Here is a 24,497-nt window from a genome sequence, read left to right as displayed (position 1 = left end):
TTTTTAAAACTATTAATAATAATAATTAATTACTATTAATTATAATAATAATGATTAATTACTATTAATTATTATTAATTTACTAATTGATTTCGAAAATATTTTTAATATTTAGATTTCTTAAAAAAAATTTCTTTTTTAAAATTTTTATATGACGAAAATCTCATTCCGGAAATTTCAAAATCGACGTAAATTTTTTTCCTAATTTCTATAGATTTAAGTAAACTTCCGATTTGCTACAGCTATATATTATTTGTGAGGCATTTAAGTAATCAGATTATTATGAAATTGATATCATTTCGATATGATATGTAATAGTTCTATACTTTTATCAACGCCTATTAATTGTACGTGGATCAATATCTCTTACGAAAAATATTATAATTGTATGGAAAAAGAGTTGTTTCTCTCTTTTTTTTTAATTCTTATAACTACTTGTTAGACATCGTAATTGTTTTTGGGAAATAATAAATCTATAAAACACTTATTAAAAATTAGAATAATATAAAATTTTTTTTAGAAATATTTTTATAAAAAATTACTACAAAGAAAAATATTTTAATAATCTTTTATGTGTTCAACTTGATTTTTGATTTTAGGTATACATATAAATTTTAATTTGTCTTTATTTTTATTTAATGTTTTTTTTTTTAAATTGTATATTATTTCAATTTTTAAAAAATGTTTTCAATAAATTTTTTTATAGTTTCTGATGAGGACATTTAAGCTGTAGAAACGAGAAAATACTGCAAAATGCAATTTTCGTCTTATATTGTTTGACAATGTGATGAATGAACATATTATTATAATTTATTATTTCAAAAGTAACTGAGAACATTCTATAAGACTTAGATGTATTTAAAAAATTTTTTAAAAAAATTAAAAATTGCTGAATGGATTAAATAATGTCCCTTTTTGTTTTTATTTTTTCTTTTGTTAAATTGAATAGAATTAATAGTTTTATATTATAATAATAAATTATACTAAAACTATAATAAACCATAATTTCTCAATTAATTTAAATTTAATTGTTATCAACTACTTATTTTGAATTTAATTATTAATTTATCATGTTATCGATAGAGAATTTAATTATGAAGATTTAAAAATAATTAATTTGATTAAAAATTGAAACCTATAAAGTGATTTAAATCAAAAAATACATTTTTCCTTTATGAGTACTAAAATGGGACTTAAAATGTTTAGGACACTTATCACTATTGTATAAATTTTAAAAATTTATGTCATAAAATTCACAATGTTTATATAATCAACGATTGAAAAAAATATATAGTATATTTTTCATTTGGAAAATAATAATTAATTTTTTGCCTAAAAAATTTTATTTTAATAATATAGTTGATCGAGAATCGTTTCAAACATTTTTTTTAGACAAAACATTATAATAATTTGAACAGAAAAATATTTTATCTTCTTATTTGTTGATCGTAAACATTTTGAACTTCATCGACGTTTTTTAAGCAACGTTTATGGTTATTATTACCATACTGTCTCCTTAATTTCCTTATTAATCAATTTCAATTAAAAATCATCTTCACTAAACATTGAAAGAAATAAAAATAAAATTGAGGAGCAATTTTGCAAAAGTTGATAAATCCATTTTTCAAAAAAGAGGAGATAAACGCAAATTTAACATATTAAAGACTTTTCTAATTGTTCTGTTATTGTTAAATTTAAGAAAAAAAATCTTTCTTAAAAAAAATTATTAACAAAGAAATTTTAATTTAAAAACATCTTGGTTTATGATTTATAATTTTAATTCTTTTTGCTAGAAAAAATTACCAAAACTTAAAAATTCTCCAATTATGATAGAATTTAGTTAAAAATGAAACAAAAAAAATAATTAAAAAAAAATTTTTCTTCCTTAAAATTAACTGTGGTTAAGTGAAAAATGTAATTTGTTTAAATTTCTCGAAATAACAAAAAATATGTCCTTATGAAAAATAATTACTGGCATAATTATAGGGATAACTACTGGAATAATTATGGTAATAATTACTGTATTAATTACTGGAAACTCCAGTAATTTTTTCGCAAAATATATTTTTTTTAAATTTCAATGGAATCATAATTTTGTGTTAAACATATTCCTATGCATTTAATTTACAATAAAATACTATTACATAGGCATTGAAGCTATGGAAACTTAGTGGCGCAAAAATTTCTCATAGTTTTCAGTAAATATCCCAGTCACTATTCCCAATAATTATTTTAGTAATGATTCCAATAATTATTCCAGAAATTATTTTTCATAATGGTAGATTTCTCATTTTTTGAAAACTTATTTCTTAATTTAAATTCAAAATTTTAATCCTCAGCAATAAAATTTGAATAGTATTAAAATGAACAACAACAAAAAAAATTGATGCATAAAAATTAGAATTGAAATAAATTTTTTCGTAAGAGATATAAGAGTACCACTCATTCTTTCGCCTTCTTATGATGAAATGTAGGGTATACCGAAATGAAAGATTATGAATTAAACCGCTGTAAGAATATAAGATTATATTTTATTCCATAGATGTAAACTTATATACAAAAGATGACGTTTCTGTTTGAATGACGACCATTATCAGCAAACTCGCGACTAAGTACAAAATAGTAATAGTAATTAAAGTAGCTGATTGGCCGACGCGGCAATGTGTGGTACTTCGAAGGAAAAGTGTAAATAATAATAATAATATAATTAATAATAATAATAATAATAAATTGTATTGAGATAAACTGCTTAGAAGCACTTGCGGTGAACGATTCCGGGACCTGATTCGTCGTATTCCTGTTTGGAGATCCACATCTGTTGGAAGGTGGACAAGGAGGCAAGGATGGAGCCACCGATCCAGACGGAGTATTTCCTCTCGGGTGGTGCGATGATTTTGATTTTGATGGTGGATGGAGCGAGGGCGGTGATTTCCTTTTGCATACGATCGGCGATACCTGGGTACATGGTGGTGCCTCCGGAGAGGACGTTGTTGGCGTACAAGTCCTTACGGATGTCGACGTCGCACTTCATGATGGAGTTGTAGACGGTCTCGTGGATGCCGCAGGACTCCATACCCAAGAAGGAAGGCTGGAAGAGGGCCTCTGGACAGCGGAACCTCTCGTTGCCGATGGTGATGACCTGTCCGTCGGGCAACTCGTAGCTCTTCTCGAGGGAGGTGCTGGCGGCGGCGGTGGCCATTTCCTGCTCGAAGTCGAGGGCCACGTAGCAGAGCTTCTCCTTGATGTCGCGGACGATTTCCCGCTCGGCGGTGGTGGTGAAGGAGTAGCCCCTCTCGGTGAGGATCTTCATGAGGTAGTCGGTGAGATCGCGACCGGCCAAGTCGAGACGGAGGATGGCATGGGGAAGGGCGTAACCCTCGTAGATGGGCACGGTGTGGGAGACACCGTCGCCGGAGTCGAGGACGATACCGGTGGTACGTCCGGAGGCGTAGAGCGAGAGCACGGCCTGGATGGCGACGTACATGGCCGGGCTGTTGAAGGTTTCGAACATGATTTGCGTCATCTTCTCCCTGTTGGCCTTGGGGTTGAGGGGAGCCTCGGTCAGGAGGACTGGGTGCTCCTCGGGTGCGACTCTCAATTCATTGTAGAAGGTGTGATGCCAGATCTTCTCCATGTCATCCCAGTTGGTGATGATTCCGTGCTCGATGGGGTATTTCAGGGTGAGGATACCTCTCTTGCTTTGGGCCTCATCGCCCACGTAGCTGTCCTTCTGTCCCATGCCGACCATCACTCCCTGATGACGGGGGCGACCTACGATGGATGGAAAGACGGCACGTGGCGCGTCATCTCCGGCGAAACCGGCTTTGCACATACCGGATCCATTGTCTACGACAAGAGCTGCTACGTCGTCGTCACACATTTTGGTTTCGCTGTCTTTCTACGTTCTGCAAATTAATCGAAAATTGTTTGTTTAGTTTTTGGTGTTTTTCATTTTTTTTTTCTTTCATGATGAGATTCATGAATATTCTCTAACAAGTCGGAATTTTCAGTGTTTCTAATTTAATAATTAATCGAATTTCTATTTTATTGAAAATTTATATAAAATTACCTATAGAATTTATATTGAATCGATTTTTTATGAATTGTTACTTAATCGAATAGTACAGAAAAAATTTGGATTATAAATGATACACGTACGATATGGATTTTGAGAAGCAGCAAAAATGATACCGCTTCAAGTTATTTCGAGTTTAAGCAAAAAATTTCAAAATGAATGAGATCAGATTCATTTTAATTTTAAGGGTACTGCCGTACAGTTCAACTATCTAAGTATGGTTGTCATGACAACGTTTAAGAGTGAGAGAAATAAGAACATTCTTTATTTCTCTCACTCTTATACGTTACCATGACAACCCTACTTAGATAGCTGAGCTATGGCCGTACCCTTGAAATTAAATAAAAATTGTAATGAAAAAACGAATTATTATTTACAAAATAATTTATGAAATAATTTTTTTAAATTAAAAAACGCAAAGTACAGACAGAAACTTTAATTCTCAAAGTTGATGTACAAAAGTAAAAAAAAATTAAATAATTAAATTTTTAGGTTATGAATCTGGTTGACAACATTGCCAACCATATAACGCAAAACAAAGCGCAAAAGGCGTTTAATTTAAAAATTTTTGAAATAAAATGACTAGCTGAATTTTCATTGAAAAAAAATGGAGCACACAATCAGAACAGAAGTTAGTCCAACTCTATACATTCAGATAATTTTTAAATAAAATTTAATATATATATATAATTAAAAAATATTTCAGTAAAAGTATGAAAAAATTTAATTTTTGTAACTTGGACATATTAAAAGTTGTCATTGAATAAAGATTAAAACTTTCGGAGATTGAAAAATAATTATGGAATTTTATGTTATGTTTACCGAAATTTATTCTTAATCTCAGAAATTTTTAATATTTATCCATTGTGAATTTTTAATAATTAAAAGTGTCAAAAATTAAAATTATTCATTATTCACTGAAATACTTTTTAATTGTAAATTGTATTTTATTTAAAAATTATCAAAATGTAAAGTGGAAGTAACTTCTCTTCCTATTGTGTGTCAAAATTTTCCTTAAACAAAGTTAATTCTGTTACAATAAAATTTATTTTTAAAAAATTTATTTTATAAAAATTCTACAAAAATTTGAGCGAATATAAATTCAATTAAACAAAAATTTCCTTATATAGATATTCTGTTATATGGAAATATAAATGTTGTTAAATGAAAATTTTGTTAAACAAAAAATCAGTAAACTAAAGAATATGATATGAAAAAATTCGAATAACTAGAAATTCTTCAAAAGAAAAAAAAATTCATGAAATTTTTTAATTTTATAAATTTCGATAAATAAAAATTCGATTTTATAAAATTCCATCCACTGAAAATTCAAATTAATAAATACATTTGTAGAGAATAATAATAATAATAATGCTTCTCCATAGATAATTGACGAACTTCGATTGATCGTAGAATTCTTTGTTATTTTTTTTTCTTAGTGTATTTATTACTTTCTTATTTTGTACTCCTGTAACTTTTTTTAAAATTTATTTTATTTTCTTGTCACTTAGTAGCTTTTGATTAAAAGTGAAATAGTAATTTACCGATTTTAGTGATAAGATCTAATATGGTATGTCTATCATTGAAGAAAATTAATTTCATTTTCGCTTAATTCGGAATGAACAATTATTCTCAAATTTTGAGAATTTTAGGGCTTTGAGATTAAAATAGCTGTTAAGAATTTTTGGCTCATCCTGCTATCCTTTTCAAATGAATCACTCTTGTTTCGCAAATAATCTTGTGACGCGCATTGATTGGATAATTCTTCTCATGAACTAAATACTAATTAATTTCGCAGTACCGGTAACATTAATTTGTAGCCTTCAATTTATTATATTAGACATAAAAAAAAAAAAAAAAATTTCAGCTTACATTAATTTAAAAAATGCTGTAAAAATCTTTATAAATTGAGAATAATTGGAAATTTTTATTGATTTTGTTTCAAATCTAAAGAAAAGAATAAAGAAAAAAAAAGAGGACTAAAAATTTTAATAAAAGAATTTTGATGTTAAATTTGAATTTTATTGATAAATGTGTTTCGGAAAATTAAAGAATTTTTCAAAGAAATATGTAACGTTTTCTGGTTAATGTTGCAGGTTCGCGTGCCAGAAATGACCCAGTTGCCTATAAAACGATAGGCGTCCTGAGGAGTAGCACCGAGAGGAGAAAGAGAAAGAGAGTGAGATATAGCCACGGCGTCGCGACGCTATTTTCAGCCAAGCACGCTAACTTTAGACGAGAACGACGGACGCTCCCTATAAGTTCAAGAGTCGTTTATGGACCCCGACGCCTTTTGCCAGCGTCGAAGAACGCATACACGCGTGCCAAGATTATGTGATTCTTACAAGAAAAGCGTAATCGCGGAAACCGGCCAAAGACCTTTTAAACAAAAATTTCGATTACGAGGAGAATTTTATTTTTCAAAAAAAAAAATCGAGATAAAATTTTCATATATTTTTCTTCAAATAGAATGTGAGAAAAATTATCGTCCTGAGAATAGAAATCTTCAATTTGATATTTATCACACACGTGGGTAAGACTTTTTTCTTTCTTTTTTTTTTTACTTCTGCTCTCACAACACACACGCTGGGGGGGGGGGGGTTCTATATTTATAGAGAGACCATCACGTTTAAGGGAGGCATGACCTTATAAAGCCTCGTTGAGATATTTTTGGCACTCGTGAAAACTTCGAGTCCATTCAGACCTTCGGCTTTGTTAATTTCTCCAAATTTAGAATATGTTCAATTATTTGTTCTGAAATATTTCGTCTTCACAAGTTTTTTAAGAAATCGACAATTTTTTTTTATTTCTTTTTACATATTCAATTTAAAATTAATTTTTTTTTTAAATAGACTTCTAATTAAAATTTCAAATTTATTATTTAATAATTCTAAAAATCGTTTATTTGAAAAAAAATTGAAAAAAAATATTTATTCTGAAATTTTTACAAATTAAGTGATAAAAAAAAAATTGAAAATAAGTTATAAATTACGTTTAACAAATTTGTTGAGAAATTTTTATTCTTAAATTTATTGGACAATTAACTTTTAAAGAGAATATGAATTCTTTTGTATTTTTTTAGTTTTATTACTTGCATAAAAATAATTTTTCATTATTTTATTTTTGTTAATGAAAATTATTTCAATTAAATGATTACAAATTAAAAATCATATCCATTTAACAGTTAAAATAAAAATAATTAGTTTATTGAAATAATTTTCATTTTCAACGAGATTTAATAATTAAAATCGAATCATATTATTTCTTGAATGATAAAAGTTTTTATTTCCATGTTTTTCTTATCAGTTGGATAAAAAAATGTTGAAAATTATGATAAAAAAAAATTATTTTGTGACACAATTTTTTTGAAAAATTGATAATTTCTTTTTGTTTTTGAATTTTATTTTTATATAGAAAGTATATTTTACAAAAAAAAAAAGATGATTCAATATTTGGGTTTCCTTCAAAGCATAAAGTCACTCACGCGATCATGAACTTGGATATTTTTCAAAATGGCACTTTGCCATATTCTGATAAACAGAACTTTGTTTACTGATATTGGATTGGAAATGTGGAACATACCAATTAAAAAAAAGAAATGTAAACAACAGGAAACAATATATTGGTATTTCTATTCTCGTAATATAACTTTCACGTCTATGAATTTCAACTTTTTTTTTACGTTAATTTTTAATTTTTATTTTAAATTAATTGTAAAATTTTATTTAAAAAATATTTTATGCTATTGAAAATAATAGAATTTCTTTATCAATAAATTCGATTATTATATAAATAACGGATCAATAGAACAAATAAGTTATGAATTCTTTTAAATAATTAATTTTAAAATATATATAAATTATTTGTGTCACAGATAAAATAATCCTGTATTTATCAAAAATTAATTTTTATTTAAACAATTTTCTCTTGAAAGTATTTTATATATTTTTTTTTTACTAAAATTGTCTATTAATTTGAACAATAGCAGAAAATTGTAAAAGCGATAATATATTACGAGAATATTTATATTACGACTTTAGACGAAATATTTCAGAAATTAATTGCAACTTTGAGAAACTTTTTTATTTTTATTGCTTGTAATAATTGTTTGAACTTTTTGACTGCAAATTTCGTAATAATTACATTTTCTTCAAAATTTATGTTTTTTTTCGTTTAGATACTAATTATAATAATTTATAACAATAATTATAAATTGACATTATAATAATATCAATAATCTATTAATATTAATTATTGCAAGTAAAGATGATTTAAGTAATCATAATTATAATAATAATATACTTAATTTTTATTTTAATAATGAATTTAATTTTTAATTTCAGTTTGGAAAATTTCAAACAACACTTTCAATTTCAAATAGTAATTTCGATTACTTCCGGTTTTTGAAAATTTTTTCATTTACTTAAAAATTTGATTATTTTAAATTCATAAAAATTTTGAAAAATATATGAATAGAAATTTAAAGGAAATTGAATTTCAAAATATTGAAAGTTAAATTTTAAAGAATTTCAATTTTCAATTATTTTAAATTCATAGAAATTTGAAAAATATGAATAGAAATTTAAAAAAAAATTGAATTTCAAACTATTGAAATTTAAATTTTGAATGAAATTTTAGACATTAAAAAAAAAATGAAGACTAAAAAATTTCTAATTTTTCTTTTTTGTATACTCAGGAAGACTGATTGGCGAAGGAGAGCTTCTTGAAGGAAAAATGTAACGTGACGAAGAAATCTTTTAACCACGAGCACTGAATGTGTATAGAGATAATTTCACCATCGTGTTCACCACCGAACCGGAAGTTGGAACCGCGAAGCACAAAGTGGAAAAAAAAATGTTTTTCTTTTTAAAGGTAAACCGCACAAAATTTTCTTTTTTTTCCGTATTAATCCCAGAATCGAACAATCGAAGTTTAGAGAGAGAGATGATAAGATATTTTTTTTTTTTTTTTTTTGATTGATCAGGAAGTGAAAGTACGTACCGTGCACGGGACAGAGTGTAGTGGCGTCTGTGCCGAAGAAGCGTCGCGACGTCGAATATATGCTCTCGTTTAAACGCCCCCGCATTTTTGGATGATGGTTCCTGCCCAACAGGCACGAAAAAGGCTTGCTTCCCGAGGCGTCGCGACGCTTTCCGAACTAGGCGGCACCAGGCTTCTCCAAACAGACCGCAAAATATGTCAGTTTCATCCCCCAAGACACTTAGTATCAGTGATTCTGTCTTTCTTCCGCTCTATCATCTTCATGAAAATTAGAAATTCAAGGGAGAAATAGAAATTCTCATCATCCCCTTTTAATGGGAAATTTTTATTTTATTGTTTTTCTTTTTTGGAAATAACAATTTTACTTAAAAAAAATAATTCAAATTACGACACAAAAATATGTTTATATCTCAAAATTGAAAAGATTTTTTTTTTCTTGTGAATTTTTCAAATTGATTTTTTTCTATGTTTTAGAAAAAAAAATTTCTTTTTTCTAAAGTTGGTTAAAAAATTTCTTCTTGTAATTTTTTTCAATAAGTTTACTTTCTTATGAAATTTTCTAAGATCCGAAAGTTCCAATTCTTTGCTGTCAAAAATTGATTAGGGAAGTGATTTTTCTTTTTATGCATTTTGCAATTCTATTTTTTATTTTGATAAAAATTTGTTTATTTTCTTAAATTTTTTTAAAAAAAATCCTTTTCTATTTATTTTTAATTTTTCTTTTTTTTTTAGATTTTTTCTAAGATAAAGAAAATTCCATTTTTATTGTTTACGGAAGTACTTATTATTTTTGTGAGTTTTTTTTTACTACTATTTTAAATCTTAAACAGAAATTTTTTATTAAAAAACTTTTCGTTTCTCAAATCAGAGGAAAATTTGTTTATGTAAATTTTTCAGTTTTACTTTCTCTTTGATTTTTTTTAAATCTTGAGAATTCATTTTGTTTTCATTTTGTTTCAAAATTAAAAAATTTTAGTATAATTCTTTTTTTTTGTTAGCTTCTCAATTCTAATTTATATCGAAAAGACATTTTCTTTTAATTTAAAATTTTCTCGTTTTCCAAAGTTGATTAGAGAAAAATTCTTTTTGGAAATTTTTCAATTTTTTGAAAATCCAAAAAGTTTGCAATTTTTCTTTGGCGTTTCAAAATTTATTAGAAAATTCATTTTTGTTTCAGTAAATTTTTAAATTCCATTTTATCATCAAAACCATTTTTTTTATGATCCAGAAAATTTTTGCCTTCGAAAAAGAATAAAATTTTTTTTTAATTTCAAGGAATTTATTTCTTTTCCTGAAAAAATAATTATTTTAAGATGAAAATTTTTTTTTCTAAAGTTGATTAGGATTTCTTTCATTTGAATTTCTCCCGCAGTTTTTTTTAGGATTCAGAAAATTCCTTTTTTTTTGCAAACAAAAATTTATGAGGGAAGTGATTTTCTTTTTTCTGTAAAGTTTCCCAAGAATTTCTTTAGTTTCAAAAAAAAATTGTGAAACAATTTCTTAATCTAGAATTTTTGTTTTTGATCCTGTAGATTTCGATAGTTTGACAAATATTTTTTTTAGAAATTTCATTCTCCAATGTGACGGAAAATATTTTTAGTTTTCAAAGTCATTGCAGTGTTTATCTTTTGAAACAAGAATCCAAATTTGGCGAGGGAAAGTTTTTTTTTTTTTTTTGACACGAAGTGAATTCAGTTGAATTCTTATCCAATTTTTATTTTTATTTTACTTTTATTTATTTATTTTTATAATTAAATTTAATAAAAATAGCTAAAATGATAATAATTTAATATGATAAAATTTCGTAAATAATTTTAAAATAATTTTTTGTAACTTGTTTAAATTTTTGCTTATTTTCCTAATGAATGTAAGGTAAATGAAAGTAAGTTTTCTACAAATCTTCGAGAATAGAATTCCCTTTGATGTTAGAGAAGTTGAAACGTCATTCAAGCCTCGTTTCGTGAAAACGTTCTTCCGGTCTAGAATTATTATTATTTTTTTTCTCCACTCTTTTTTTTTTTAAAGCAAACGTACGATTTTAACATGAAGCTGTTTGTCTTAAGGAAATCATTACTTCCGCTGTTGTGTTTTCATAATTTCTCAGTAACTTTACGAGATTCTCGCACAATTTAACATATTCAATTGTCCAAAATATAATCAATTTGCTTCGCGAGATGTTTTTTACGATCCTTTTGATTTATTATTATTGCAATCATATTTGTAAATTCGAACATTTATATTGTCATACAAAATGACAATATATTTGAATAAAAATTAATAATATAGTGAAAAATTATCAAAAATTACAAAATTAATTTGGTTACTTTACAATATTATTATCTAATTAATTTGTCTTTTAATTTCAAATAAAAATAGGAAATAGAATTTTCCTTTTTAATTTCTTTTTTTAAATTACATAATAATTGACATTAATGAAGATATGGAAAAATAATAATGAAAAATAAATTGACGTTTATTTGATTTCAATATAATTAATTGTTTTGTCAAATTATATGAAAAATTTTTATTGACACAAAAAGGCAAGTGATTGAGAATAATTTATTTTTTCATATTGATTGTTTGGCCTTGATACCTAATTTCTAAATTTATCAAGGGTGACTCCAAATATTCACGCTACCATGCAAGGAAGGACGTGTGTGATTCCCTCACGTCGTGTGAAATTCGTTTCGAAACAGGTGGATGTATTCGAGACTATAACGAAAGATTTTTCTTTAGTCGTGAAATATTTTACGTCACCCGCGAAGAGAAAAAAAAGAAACCCACGTAGAGATTGACATGATCGCTTACAACAAAAATAACTTGCATCCGAATTTATTTCGAAGTCTTGTCTTCTTTTTTCTAATTTTCTTAAAAGACGAGCTTCCTCCTTCTTCTTTTTCGTCGTTTTTTTCTTCTTCTTCTTCTTCTCTCAGATATCCAGTCTGAGATATTTTCAACCGTGTTCCAGATTTTTTAATTCCATTGATGAAATTTTAAATTAGTGAAACTTTTTAAAAGGGTTAGAATCTATTTCAAGATTTTTTTTTTATTTTCTTCGTATTATTGTAAAAAGTTTTTGAAAATACAAGAAATTTTTTTTTTTATTTATTTCAATAATAAAAAAAATTTTTTGTCAATAATTTAATTTTTAAAATATCCTATTTTTGTAATTTTTTATTTCTAATATATAAATGAAAACATAATCCTTGTTTATCATAAAAAGGAATTCAAAATTCTATAAAAGTATAAAAATAATTTCTTCAACTAAATTTAAATAGGTTTAGATTAAAAATATTATTTTTAAACATGAAAGCGAAAGAAAAATAAACATAATTATGTAAGATGATTTTGGCCAGACAATTTATTTGTTGATAAAAATTTGATAATATCGCTTGTTAAATTTTGTTATTATCTTGGACATAAATCTTATCAAAAAAAAAAGTAGATCACGAAAAGCGTGTGATCAGACTAAAAAACAAATTTTATACAATATTTTTTTTTTATTAAAGAAGCACATGTAACTTTGTTGAAAATAATTATGAAAAAAAAATTTGGTGGGTGAAATTTAATGTTCTAAACTATTATTTATTTTTTAATATTAAAAATTAAAATTAATTTTTGAAATTTGTGAATTCGAAATTAAAAAGGGTGATTCTTCTGAAAGTACATACTACTTTTTAGTTTCGGCTTTTGAAATTTATTTTTTCTTTTGAAAATACTTTATATGATATTGAAAAGTCAGAATTAAACTTGCACTAAATTAATACTTGTAAAATTTGTAATTTATAGCGCATTTATTGACTTGAATTTAGAAAAGAAAACAATTTTAAATAAAAGACTTTTTTCTTGTATTTTAAAAATTAAAATATTTATTTATTTATTTACGGGACTTCAAAAGTAAAGTGCCCTTTAAATACAAATTGTATAATACATATGTATAACGCTGCTATTTATAAAATAAAGAAACTAATTACTAAATAATAGATAATATTTAAAATTAAATATTTAGAAAACAAAATCAATCGAATTTTTTTTTAATACTACCAAATATTTCAAGTTCAAATCCCGCAATAAAATCCAGGTTAAATATTTAGGTCAATACTTATCAAAATATGTAGGAGTTAAAATAGTATAAATTAAATATTGAAAACAATAGAAATCTAATTTTTGATTTCTTATAAACATTGGAGTATAATTGAAAAATAGTTTTAAATAAATTAAGAAAATATTTTCTCACAATTTTATATTATGAATAAATAAATGAATGAATAAGGCAATTTTAACCTAAACCTGAGTACAAAATTGAAAGATTTTCATTGTTCAAAAAACTGCAGGCTAAAAATTCAAAATATGAAACAATAAAAATTGAAAAAACATAGTTTCGAAAAATATTTTTCAAAATTTGAAAAGTTAAAAAAAGTCTACAAAAAGTTAATCGAAATTCTGTTTAACAAAATTGCTTAATTTTTTTTATGATATAAAGTAAATGCAAAATTTCTACTATGAAAATTGACATAATTATTAGTGAATAGATTTTATAATTAGGTAAATAACAAGAGCATTCTAAAAAATTCACCTTCAGAAGAATCACTTAACAGGGTTGCTACAAAAAGAAATTTTTCAATTACCCTGAAATTTCCCGGACGAAAAAATGTGTTAAAAACCGCAATTAACTTGCAAAATGACCAATCAATAAAAGATTGGGTAAATGGAAATTTGGATAATTTGAAACTTAAATCAATTAAAATTTGGACAAATTGAAATTCGGATAATTTGAAATTTAAATCGATTAAATTTTATCTAGATTACAATTTCGTTAATTTTAAGTTTCGATGAATTGAATTTGCATTTGATTCACATTTTAATAAATTAATAAATTTGTTTTCACCAATAGAAATTAGAATTTATTGAAAGTTGGATCACACTTGAAATTTTAATCGAATAAAATTTAGATAAATTGAATTTTTTATTGATTGAATTAAAATTAAAATTTAGTGTATTGAAATTTGGCCTAAATAATTTTTAAATGAATGAAAATTTTTCATAAATTCAAGCTTTAGTCTATTGAATCATTTATAGTAAAGATGAAAATTTGTAATTTTTTTTTCTCTAAATTAATATAAATTCAAGAAATCTTAAAGAAATTCTTTTTAAATGAATAAATTATTTTTAAACATTCCTAAACTTTAATCAATGTTTTTACATTGAAAATTTAATTACTTTTTCAATATTACATTAAAAAATTAATTGAATTTTGAGAAATGTGAAAAAGGTAACAAATTATCAAAATGGGTGAAATAGGTATCAAAATTTTAAATTTGTGAAGAATAACCTCCTTTCTAGAAACAAAAATTCAATCTTTTTACGCATACCGAAAGTATATACCTAATTGACTTTTTCTGTAAATTTTTAAATTTTCCAAATTTCCCTGAAAGAAATTGTTTTTCCATGACATTGCCCTGCTGACCACGGTAATAAAAAATATTTTCCCAGACTTGTGGCTACCCTGCCTAAATAAGAAATAAAAATATTTGAAAAAATAAAATTAAAATAAGAAATGACCCGTTAATAAATAAAATGAAAAATGAAATGAAAGGAAAGAACAGAAAGAATAATATGTGAGATAATGTATATTCTTTGACTTTGGCATTGTATAACAATATAATAATATATAATATTTACAAAATAAATTAAATTATAGATATAATATTGTACGTGAATACCGGTGTTTATACGGTTCGCTGGTGTGAGACTAGATTACACATTAACTTAGACACAGACGCGATATACAGTTATTTCTATATCATAATTATAATATTATAATCTTTGAGGAGTCGGCCGGATCTCTAGCGCGACAGTAAAAAAAAACAAAGCGTTGCACCACCAAGATGCTGCGTGGCTCGTTCATAGACAATTTTTTCCAAATTTTCTTCCCCACCCCTCATCAAGTGTCCGAGATGTCCTTTTCGAAGTAAATAGAAGCGACTCTGGACACTTCAAAAAAAAAAAAAAAAAAAGAAAAAAAAATTCCCCTCCTAATTTTTGTTTCGAAAATAATTGTCTTTTTGGAGCTACGCAACCTCTGGTGGATGCACTGTTACGAAGAGCCCACCGTGTTTTTTTATCCCTTTTATTTTCGTCGATTCGTCGAAAAAAAGCCCTTCGAGACGAGATGAGAATATGAACGTGAACATTAAAACGATAATGAAGTTGTTCCTGACCAACCGGGACAGGAGAACAACTTTTGATAACGATAACGATTCGACATATTGATGATTGTCGAATTTTTTTTGTTTCGATCCACCTTTGGATAGGTTTTTGTTTTTTTTTTTTTGTAGGTGGATAAGGTTTTTCTTTGATGATGAGAGAAGATATTTAGAAGCACTTGCGGTGAACGATTCCGGGACCTGATTCGTCGTATTCCTGTTTGGAGATCCACATCTGTTGGAAGGTGGACAAAGAGGCAAGGATGGAGCCACCGATCCAGACGGAGTATTTCCTCTCGGGTGGTGCGATGATTTTGATTTTAATGGTGGATGGAGCGAGGGCGGTGATTTCCTTTTGCATACGATCGGCGATACCTGGGTACATGGTGGTGCCTCCGGAGAGGACGTTGTTGGCGTACAAGTCCTTACGGATGTCGACGTCGCACTTCATGATGGAGTTGTAGACGGTCTCGTGGATGCCGCAGGATTCCATACCCAAGAAGGAAGGCTGGAAGAGGGCCTCTGGACAGCGGAACCTCTCGTTGCCGATGGTGATGACCTGTCCGTCGGGCAACTCGTAGCTCTTCTCGAGGGAGGTGCTGGCGGCGGCGGTGGCCATTTCCTGCTCGAAGTCGAGGGCCACGTAGCAGAGCTTCTCCTTGATGTCGCGAACGATTTCCCGCTCGGCGGTGGTGGTGAAGGAGTAGCCCCTCTCGGTGAGGATCTTCATGAGGTAGTCGGTGAGATCGCGACCGGCCAAGTCGAGACGGAGGATGGCATGGGGAAGGGCGTAACCCTCGTAGATGGGCACGGTGTGGGAGACACCGTCGCCGGAGTCGAGGACGATACCGGTGGTACGTCCGGAGGCGTAGAGCGAGAGCACGGCCTGGATGGCGACGTACATGGCCGGGCTGTTGAAGGTTTCGAACATGATTTGTGTCATCTTCTCCCTGTTGGCCTTGGGGTTGAGGGGAGCCTCGGTCAGGAGGACTGGGTGCTCCTCGGGTGCGACTCTCAATTCGTTGTAGAAGGTGTGATGCCAGATCTTCTCCATGTCATCCCAGTTGGTGATGATTCCGTGCTCGATGGGGTATTTCAGGGTGAGGATACCTCTCTTGCTCTGGGCCTCATCTCCCACGTAGCTGTCCTTTTGACCCATACCGACCATCACACCCTGATGACGGGGGCGACCTACGATGGATGGAAAGACGGCACGTGGCGCGTCATCTCCGGCGAAACCGGCTTTGCACATACCGGATCCATTGTCAACAACAAGAGCGGCTACGTCGTCGTCACACATTTTCAGTGGTTTTTATTTATGACTTCTGAAATCAAAAAATTTTTTCATTTATTATACAGAGATTTTGTATTATGAGTGTCGAACGGTCTCTGAAATTCTTTGGCATTTAATTATCGTCCTATAAAAATGGCACAGAACGTGAAAATGATAAACATTAATTTTAAAATACTGTTTTCATGAAACGTGGATTCTTTTTCTAAATCAGCCAAAACACCAAGGATCCTTATTTTATAAATTTTTTTAAATCTGAAAGATTTTGCGAATCCATATAAAAACGCGATTGAAAAACGAAAAGTAGGAAAGTAATATAATGATAGCTTTAATACGTCCTGCCGCCGTCAGATGGCAGAAGCATGCAGGAAGCACAAAGTCGTAGCTGTTATTATATTACTTTTCTACTTTTTGTTTTACAATCGCGTTTTTGTATGGATTCGCAAATTCATTCGGATTTAGGAAATTTATAAGATAAGGATCCTTCGTGTTTTGACCGATTGTTTATTATTCAATGTTTATCATTTTCACGTTCTGTGCCGTTTTTGTAGGACGAGAATTAAATGCCAAAGAATTTCAGATACCGTTCAACACTCTTAAATGAGTTTGAATTCAAATTTTATCACTTCTTGGGAGTTTTAGTTGCATAAGAAAATCGAAATAGTTTAGATATCTGTTTTTTTGCAACAATTTCTAATGAGTCTGGCCTCTAGTTATTTGTGGAAATAAAAAACAAAAGATTTTTGAGATTTCTTTTGCAAGAACTATCAATATTTTTCTAAAAAACAATTTGTTCCAATCAAAATTATTATTACGTTTTGTGTTTTTCTTCAGTTTTGGAAATCTTGTAAATATAATATAAATAATAACTCATTTTTTTCATTGAATGATTCCGTATAATTATATTTATTGAATTTTGTTGAAAATAATTTGTTTTGAAAAATATAAAATTTAATTTTATAATGAAAAGGCTTTTTATTGATTGAATTAAACAATCTTTTACCAAGATTGAAGAAAAACATAAAGTTTAAAATAATTATTATAACAATAATTTTAATTGGAACCAATTGTATTTATTAAAATTGCATTGGTAGTTACTATATCCTGATATTAAAAGTTTTAAGGGCTTTAAATATTTTTAAAAAATATTTACATTTACTCGTTTTAAAATATCGTTAATAATCTTCAAATTGAATTTTTTTTTTTATTGAAATATATAGTAGGAAATTTATGGCTCTTAGAGCAGAGAATGAAAAAAAATTCTTAGGATTAATTTTTGAAAAAATATTTCATCACTTTTATTTATTTATAAAATTTAATATTGTTCGAAGTTTATTTTTATATATTATGTGATTTGTTGATTCAACTTTCTTTCAAGTCTTTGACATTTCTTCTGACACAATAATGTATAGAAAAAGCGGACGATTATTTTTGGATTCACGTTAAATGATATAACTTCTCGTGATGAAGCCATATATCTCCAGCCTTAATATAATTTTGTTTTTGGATACGTTTACGTCATGCTCGATCCCTTTTTAGTATGTAGAAGACTTATTTTTCATCAATTTTTTTTTTTTTGCGTGAAAATATTTTTATTTTATTCTCATGACAACTAGGCAGTTTTTTTATTATGGATAAAATCATTTTTAAGTCATGGTGTTTTTTAAATTTTGAAGTAGTGGAGAGATTTTTTGAAAATTGAGGTGATCTTAAATCATAATAATGCTCTTGTCAGATTTATGTAGGATTTGTCATTAAATTTTCTGATTTTTATAATGTTGCTATTTTTCAATTTCCAGAGAAAGGGAATTTTAATTTCATTATTTTCAATTAAAAAGATGTTTCTTCTTCGTTTAAATGTCAAAAAATTTAAATTTCCTTCCTCTAGATTTTTCTCTTTCTTATTTTCAAAATTACTAGAAGAAGAACTTTCATTCCTCTCTTATTATTCTTTCTCTTTTCTCAATTTTCAAATAAAGAAGTTTCAATCGATTGTTTCATTTAAAAAAAAAAAAAAATTAAAATTCTACCTTTATATAAAATAAAAAAAAAAATTTTTATCAAAAGTTCCAGCTTTTGTAAGAAAAAAAAAAAAACTCTTCTCTAGAACCATTTGTCAGGTTTACTACAAACACCTGACATTTCATCAGAAAAATTCTTCACTCAATCACTATCCAGTTTTTCCAAAAAAAAAAATCACCTCTTCTTCAAAAATCTTTTCCACTAATTATCCACTGAATCTACTCTCCAAATTATAAATTTTTCTAAGAGGCCTCTTTCAACCCCTTGAATCACAACACCTCCTCCATCACAAGAAGATGAATCATATATCCTCAAATAATCGCTCTTCCGTTCGGATAAATATACTTCACTTTCAAGATTAAAAATCTATTTTTTCTTCACTATATATTATTATATATTAATCACAATTATTAAATTTTGTATATAATCACTAATTCCAACACTTTTGTTTTTTTTTACAGACTCAAGAAAAAATGTATTTGCTTCAATTTGGATAAAAAATGTGTCTGAATATGAGGAATGATAAAATTTTGACACTGGTGAAAAAAAGAAGAAAAAAAAACAATAAAAAATTGAGGACTACTAACCGTGGGAATGAGTAGTGAATTGACGGGCGACTGCGGAGCGGCTGAGGGTCGAAGGCGTCGCGACGCCAGATATAATGTCCGCTGAAGTGCTCGACGTTACCCAAGATGGGCACGCGAGACGCTCCAGGGCTGGCCAACGGCTCATCCCACGCAGGGGTCCCACGCGCCGGTCACCGTGAACCAGGAAAAAGCGTCCAAAACATTTCGAAGCTAGAGGATTCAATGGACGAATTGAGGGGGCAAAAACGCAATGGCACAATCAAGAGAAAACCCTCGGGTAAGAAGATATTTTGTTGTCGGCCCTGGCTTTTCTATATATCTTCGAGGGCGTTGAGAGAAATTAGCAAAACTATGCGTCGATATATTTCCTCTTGATATTCCCTCCTCCTACGATCTTCTTTCCCAAAATTGAGCAGTCTCCTATTCTGGCTTCTTCTCTCCTCTTGCCTAGCTTCCCTTCTTCTTCTTCTTCGTCTTCATCATCATCATTTTCTTCTTTTTCTTCTTTTGCTACAATTTGGTACACTATGTACACTTCCTTTTTTTTCGTCTACTCCCTGGAGCAAAATTGGATTATTTAAAATATTTCGCGCCGCTGACTGATCTGCCCAAATTCGGACATAAGACTCTTTCTCTGTTCGAATTGACGAAGCTATTTGTTGATACAGTTCGATTTCTCAAAATAAAAATTTGTTTGTTGTTATAAAAATAACTTGACCTAGTGCTTTTTCTCAACGATAAAACTAAATTAATATAAATACCAAATTATAATTTAGAAAAAAAGAGGGGAATTCTCGTGGAATTTTATTTTGATTTATGGAAATATGGAAATTTATTTTTTGTCAATTAATTCAATTTCTTTAGTTTTATACTATTCAGTTATATTTATTGATTATATAAGCACTTTTACTCGAATTTTTTTTAAGCGAATTGTTATTTGACTGAATTTTTAATTTTATTCTATTTTTCATTTAATGAAATTTTTATTTGAGAATTGTGTTTAATAAAATTTTTTATTTAATGAAATTTGTTATTTTACCGATAGAAATTGCATTTTATTGAATTTGCTATTGACACAATTTTCATTTAATCGAATTGTTATTTGACGGAATTTTATTTTGAACGAATTTTTCATTATACGAATTTTAAATTAATTAGATTAGCATTTCATTGAATTTTCCTTTAATCTACTTTTCTTTTCACACAATTTTCTTTTTTAATCGAATTAGTAATTGAAAGACTTTCCTGTTGAAAAAAATGTTATTTTATAAAATTTGTATTTAACAGAGATTTTATTTAAACAAATTTTCATTTTTCACTCAATTAAATTATTATTTTACGAGGAAGTTTGCATTTCATCCAGTTTTCATTTTATCGAATTTTTCTTTATTCAAATTTGTTTTTTACACAATTTTCATCTTCAACCTATTTGTTGATTGATGTAATTTTCTTTTGAACGAATTTTTCAGTATTTAAATTTTAATTCAATTAAATTACCATTTCAGTGAATTTTCCTTTAATCCTTTTTGCTTGTAAACAAATTTTAATTTTTAAATGATTTGTTTATTTGACGAAATTTTCATTATCTAAGTTATAATAATATAATAAAATTAGCATATCATCGAATTTTCATTGGATAAAATTTTTATTTTTCTGAATTTTGCTTTTAATCAAAATTTCTTATTTAATCGAATTGTTAATTGATGAAATTTTCTTTTAAAAAAATTTGTATTTTCAAAAATTTGCATTTCATCAAATTTCCATTTAATCTAATTTGCATTTTACAAAATTTTAATTTAATCAAATTTTCATTTCACCGAAAATTGTGTTACTTTGAATTTGAAAATCATATGAAAAACTAAAGGAATTTTTTATTAAAAGAAAATTTGCAGAAATTTTATAAACAATATCAAAGTTTTTAAATTTTGCTTTTTTTTGATTCCTTACGTTTTTTCAAATCATATAAAAACTAAAAACATGTTTTTGATATTATTAAAAACCTTTTGATTTTGAAGAGTTTTTTTTCAGATTTATTATTATAAATTCTCAGTCTATGTATTTTTATAAATAAATTAGTATTTATTTAATAATTTTCACTCTATTTAGAGTAATTAACATTTGAAAAATTGAAAATTTTAAGAAACGATATTTTTTCAGAAGTTTTTGTTTTTTTTATTTTTGACTTTTTCCTCCATTAATGTTTTGCTAAAATTTAAAATAAACTTTATTTTTTCTAATTCTTGTTTATTCGTAATTTTTATTTTTGTTGTTGTTGTTTGGATTTTCGTTTATCCTAATTTTCATTATTTTTAAAATTTTCGTCTATTTTAATGTTAAGAAAAAATTGGACAGAATGAAAACAAAAGTTAATCTAATTTCACATTTCCGTATTTATAAATAAAAAAATATATATTTTTAATTAAAAGACTTTTTGTCAGAAAAAGTGTGAAAAAATTTTATTTTTTTAATCATTTTAGATATAAATATTTAAAATTTATATTTTTTATATATATATAAATTTATATTGTAAATTGTAATTTTTATAACAAAGTTTTCATTTATTCCTTGTTTTTACATTTTTAAAGTTAACATTATGTTTTTTTTTTAATTAAAAATTCTGCTTCTTTCTTAATTTATCCAAATTTCTATCTCTTTATTTTTCAAATTTTCATTTTTTTAATCTTTTAATTTTATTTATTTATTTAATAATAAACGGAACAAACTTATACATTTTATTTTATTATTTTACCGATTTAAATTGTCAAATTAAAAATTTTATTTACTTATTTTATTTAACAAATTAATATAATCATAATTAATATAATTTTCTCAATTATCTAATTAAATTTACCTTATTAAAATAAAAGATAAAAGTAGGGTAAGAATTTTTTTAAATTCACTTTTTATTTAATAAAAAGAATTTTTTAATTTTTACTAGGCGAAATTTTATGTTAAAAAAAAATTTATTCGTATCTTTTTTCCGGAATATTTTTGATAATAATTTTTATAAAAGCATAGCTAGGAAACGCAAAGGTTAATTGCCAAATGTATTTTAGTGGATTTTATTTTTAAATAGTAGGTCTGTTATGAGTTTTAAATATTGATGCCTTGAAAATGAGAACCGGAAGATTTTCTAACAATATATATATATATATATAACGAATGGCTTCCCAATAATGAACATTCTTTTTCTCAATATTTTTGTTCCATTTTCTCACTGTTTGAAATTTAATCCGAAAAGAATATAACATGAAAAATAAAATAAATTTAAAAACAACAAAAATTAATTCCAAAATAGTATGGAAAAAATATTTTTATATTTTTATTATTTACATTTTATTCATTATATTTAATATTATTATTTTTATTTTACATATAAATATAGAGAAAAAAAAATAGAAAAACAACAATCGAATCATCTTCTTCGTGTATCATAAAACTCAAAAACCAGTCTTCCACACATTCTTTAAATAACTTTCCAAAATAGAAACTTGTGAAATTATGGAATTGTTGACTAGATAAAAAAAAATGATGAATAAAAAAAATGCCAGTAAATTTATACTGTTTTTTTGTTTCAGGTTCAAGGATAAAAAAATATAGGAGAATTAATAGGGAAGAAAAAAGCAAATAAAACAAACAAAAAAAAAAAACGTTTTCGACCAATTAACGCAGAGAGTAATAAAATTCTCTTCTTTGCAATATCAAAATCAAGGATCAAAAGGAAACCGAATTGTCATAAAATTCGGTGTCTAGGTCTTCACTTAGCATTGAATTATCATGATAAAAATTGGTTTTTGTGCATTGGGAAAGTTTTCATATTATATACATATACATAAATATACAAGATGTGGACTATTAACGTTCAAGGTGAGGAACCTGAGAAGCGAAACAATTAGATGATGGTCAAGCCTCGACGACAACCTTCTCTTTTAGTTATCTCTCTTGTTTCGAATCATTTTATTTAGCATTATTTGTCTTTTTTTTTTTTTATTTTATTATATACCTGAAATTTTCGGAGATCAATGATTTTTTTTCAAACGTTCATAAACATCAACTGTAATTCACTCATAGAAACAAAGTTTTCGATCTTTTTCTTCTTTTTTTTTAGTTTACTATTTTTATTCGGAATTTAAAAAAAGGAATTTTTTGTTTTTTAATTAATTTATTTATTTTCATTTTTGTTTTTTAATTAAATATTGAAATTTTTAGTATTAATTCACTCATAGAAACAAAGTTTTCGATCTTTTTCTTCTTTTTTTTTAGTTTACTATTTTTATTCGGAATTTAAAAAAAGGAATTTTTTGTTTTTTAATTAATTTATTTATTTTCATTTTTGTTTTTTAATTAAATATTGAAATTTTTAGTATTAATTGTTTTCAATTCTTGAAAATAATTATGAAAATTCGCTAATTACTCCTGATAATCATTAACAAAAAATTGTATTTCCTAAAAAAATTTTTGGTAATTATATTAAAAAATTACAGAAATTTTTTTTTTTAATTCTAAATTTAAAAAACTACAATAATGTAGATATTTAAAAAAAAAAATTTAAAACAATTATTAGCTAATTAAAACAAATGATATAATTTTTTTAGTGTGAATATTGTCACATTACGTCAGAATTACGTCTTTCTTTACGGAAAGAGAAAAATTATTTTTTAATATAATAAAAAATCAAAAAAAAAAAAAAAAAAATTTTTGATTTCTCCTTTGGGGAAATAAAACAATATTAATATGCAAAGCAGAAATAAAGTGCAATTTCTTGGTCAACGACAAGGACATATTTTGAGGAAACAGTAGTGTGAAATTAATACTAGACTCACGTACAACAATAATTCAGAGGACATGACGCAAAACCTATATAAAAGATATAAAAATATATTTGTGTCAGGTTACATTTAATGATGTATTCTATTATTTATTCAATTTTTTTAATATATATATATATATTTCTTGTTTTCCGTTTTCCTTGAAGAACTTCAGTAATAATGCAAATTTCATTTTTACTAAAAAACTTTTCTAAAAAAATTAATTTATTTTCATATTATCAAATTTATTTATTGATTTGGATATTAATTTACTGTAATTTTTCTACAAACACTGATTATTTATTTACAGAAAAAATGAAAAATATTAACATATTATTGACAAAAGTAATTACATAAGACAATACATATTTTTACAAATTTGTTTGTATGTAAAAAATTATATTCCAACTAAATTGACAATTAATAATTTTTAATTTTTACAATGTCAAAATTGGTTGGTATATTAAAAATTATATTCCAACTATTGACAATATAATAATTTTTAGT

The 24,497-nt window shown here is 26.5% G+C and overlaps 2 protein-coding genes across 2 annotated transcripts; both read right to left on the bottom strand.

Moving 5' to 3' along the window:
- Positions 1 to 2,500: 2,500 nt before the first annotated feature.
- LOC127289311 (actin, muscle-like) lies at positions 2,501 to 9,230 on the bottom strand. The gene is made up of 2 exons (XM_051317167.1): positions 9,077 to 9,230; positions 2,501 to 3,905 (listed from the first exon to the last, which is right to left on the bottom strand). The coding sequence occupies exon 2, from the start codon at positions 3,878 to 3,880 to the stop codon at positions 2,750 to 2,752; it is 1,131 nt and encodes a 376-aa protein (XP_051173124.1). The 5' UTR covers positions 3,881 to 3,905; positions 9,077 to 9,230; the 3' UTR covers positions 2,501 to 2,749.
- A 5,458-nt stretch (positions 9,231 to 14,688) lies between these two features.
- Positions 14,689 to 19,341, bottom strand: LOC127289313 (actin, muscle-like). The gene is made up of 2 exons (XM_051317169.1): positions 19,183 to 19,341; positions 14,689 to 16,607 (listed from the first exon to the last, which is right to left on the bottom strand). Exon 2 carries the CDS (start codon positions 16,580 to 16,582, stop codon positions 15,452 to 15,454), a length of 1,131 nt encoding a protein of 376 aa, XP_051173126.1. The 5' UTR covers positions 16,583 to 16,607; positions 19,183 to 19,341; the 3' UTR covers positions 14,689 to 15,451.
- Between the last annotated feature and the right edge of the window lie 5,156 nt (positions 19,342 to 24,497).

Source organism: Leptopilina boulardi, unplaced genomic scaffold (assembly GCF_019393585.1).
Source record: "Leptopilina boulardi isolate dan_hultmark-lab unplaced genomic scaffold, ZJU_Lbou_2.1 LbouV2_405, whole genome shotgun sequence".
NCBI classification, from domain to species: domain Eukaryota; kingdom Metazoa; phylum Arthropoda; class Insecta; order Hymenoptera; family Figitidae; genus Leptopilina; species Leptopilina boulardi.
The sequence above is the reverse complement of the archived record's forward strand: the minus strand, read 5'-3'. Positions and strand labels throughout refer to the sequence as shown.

Bases quoted from the DNA above. Each gene is read 5' to 3' on its own strand.
- LOC127289311 (XM_051317167.1), bottom strand. From the start codon at position 3,880: ATGTGTGACGACGACGTAGCAGCTCTTGTCGTAGACAATGGATCCGGT.
- LOC127289313 (XM_051317169.1), bottom strand. From the start codon at position 16,582: ATGTGTGACGACGACGTAGCCGCTCTTGTTGTTGACAATGGATCCGGT.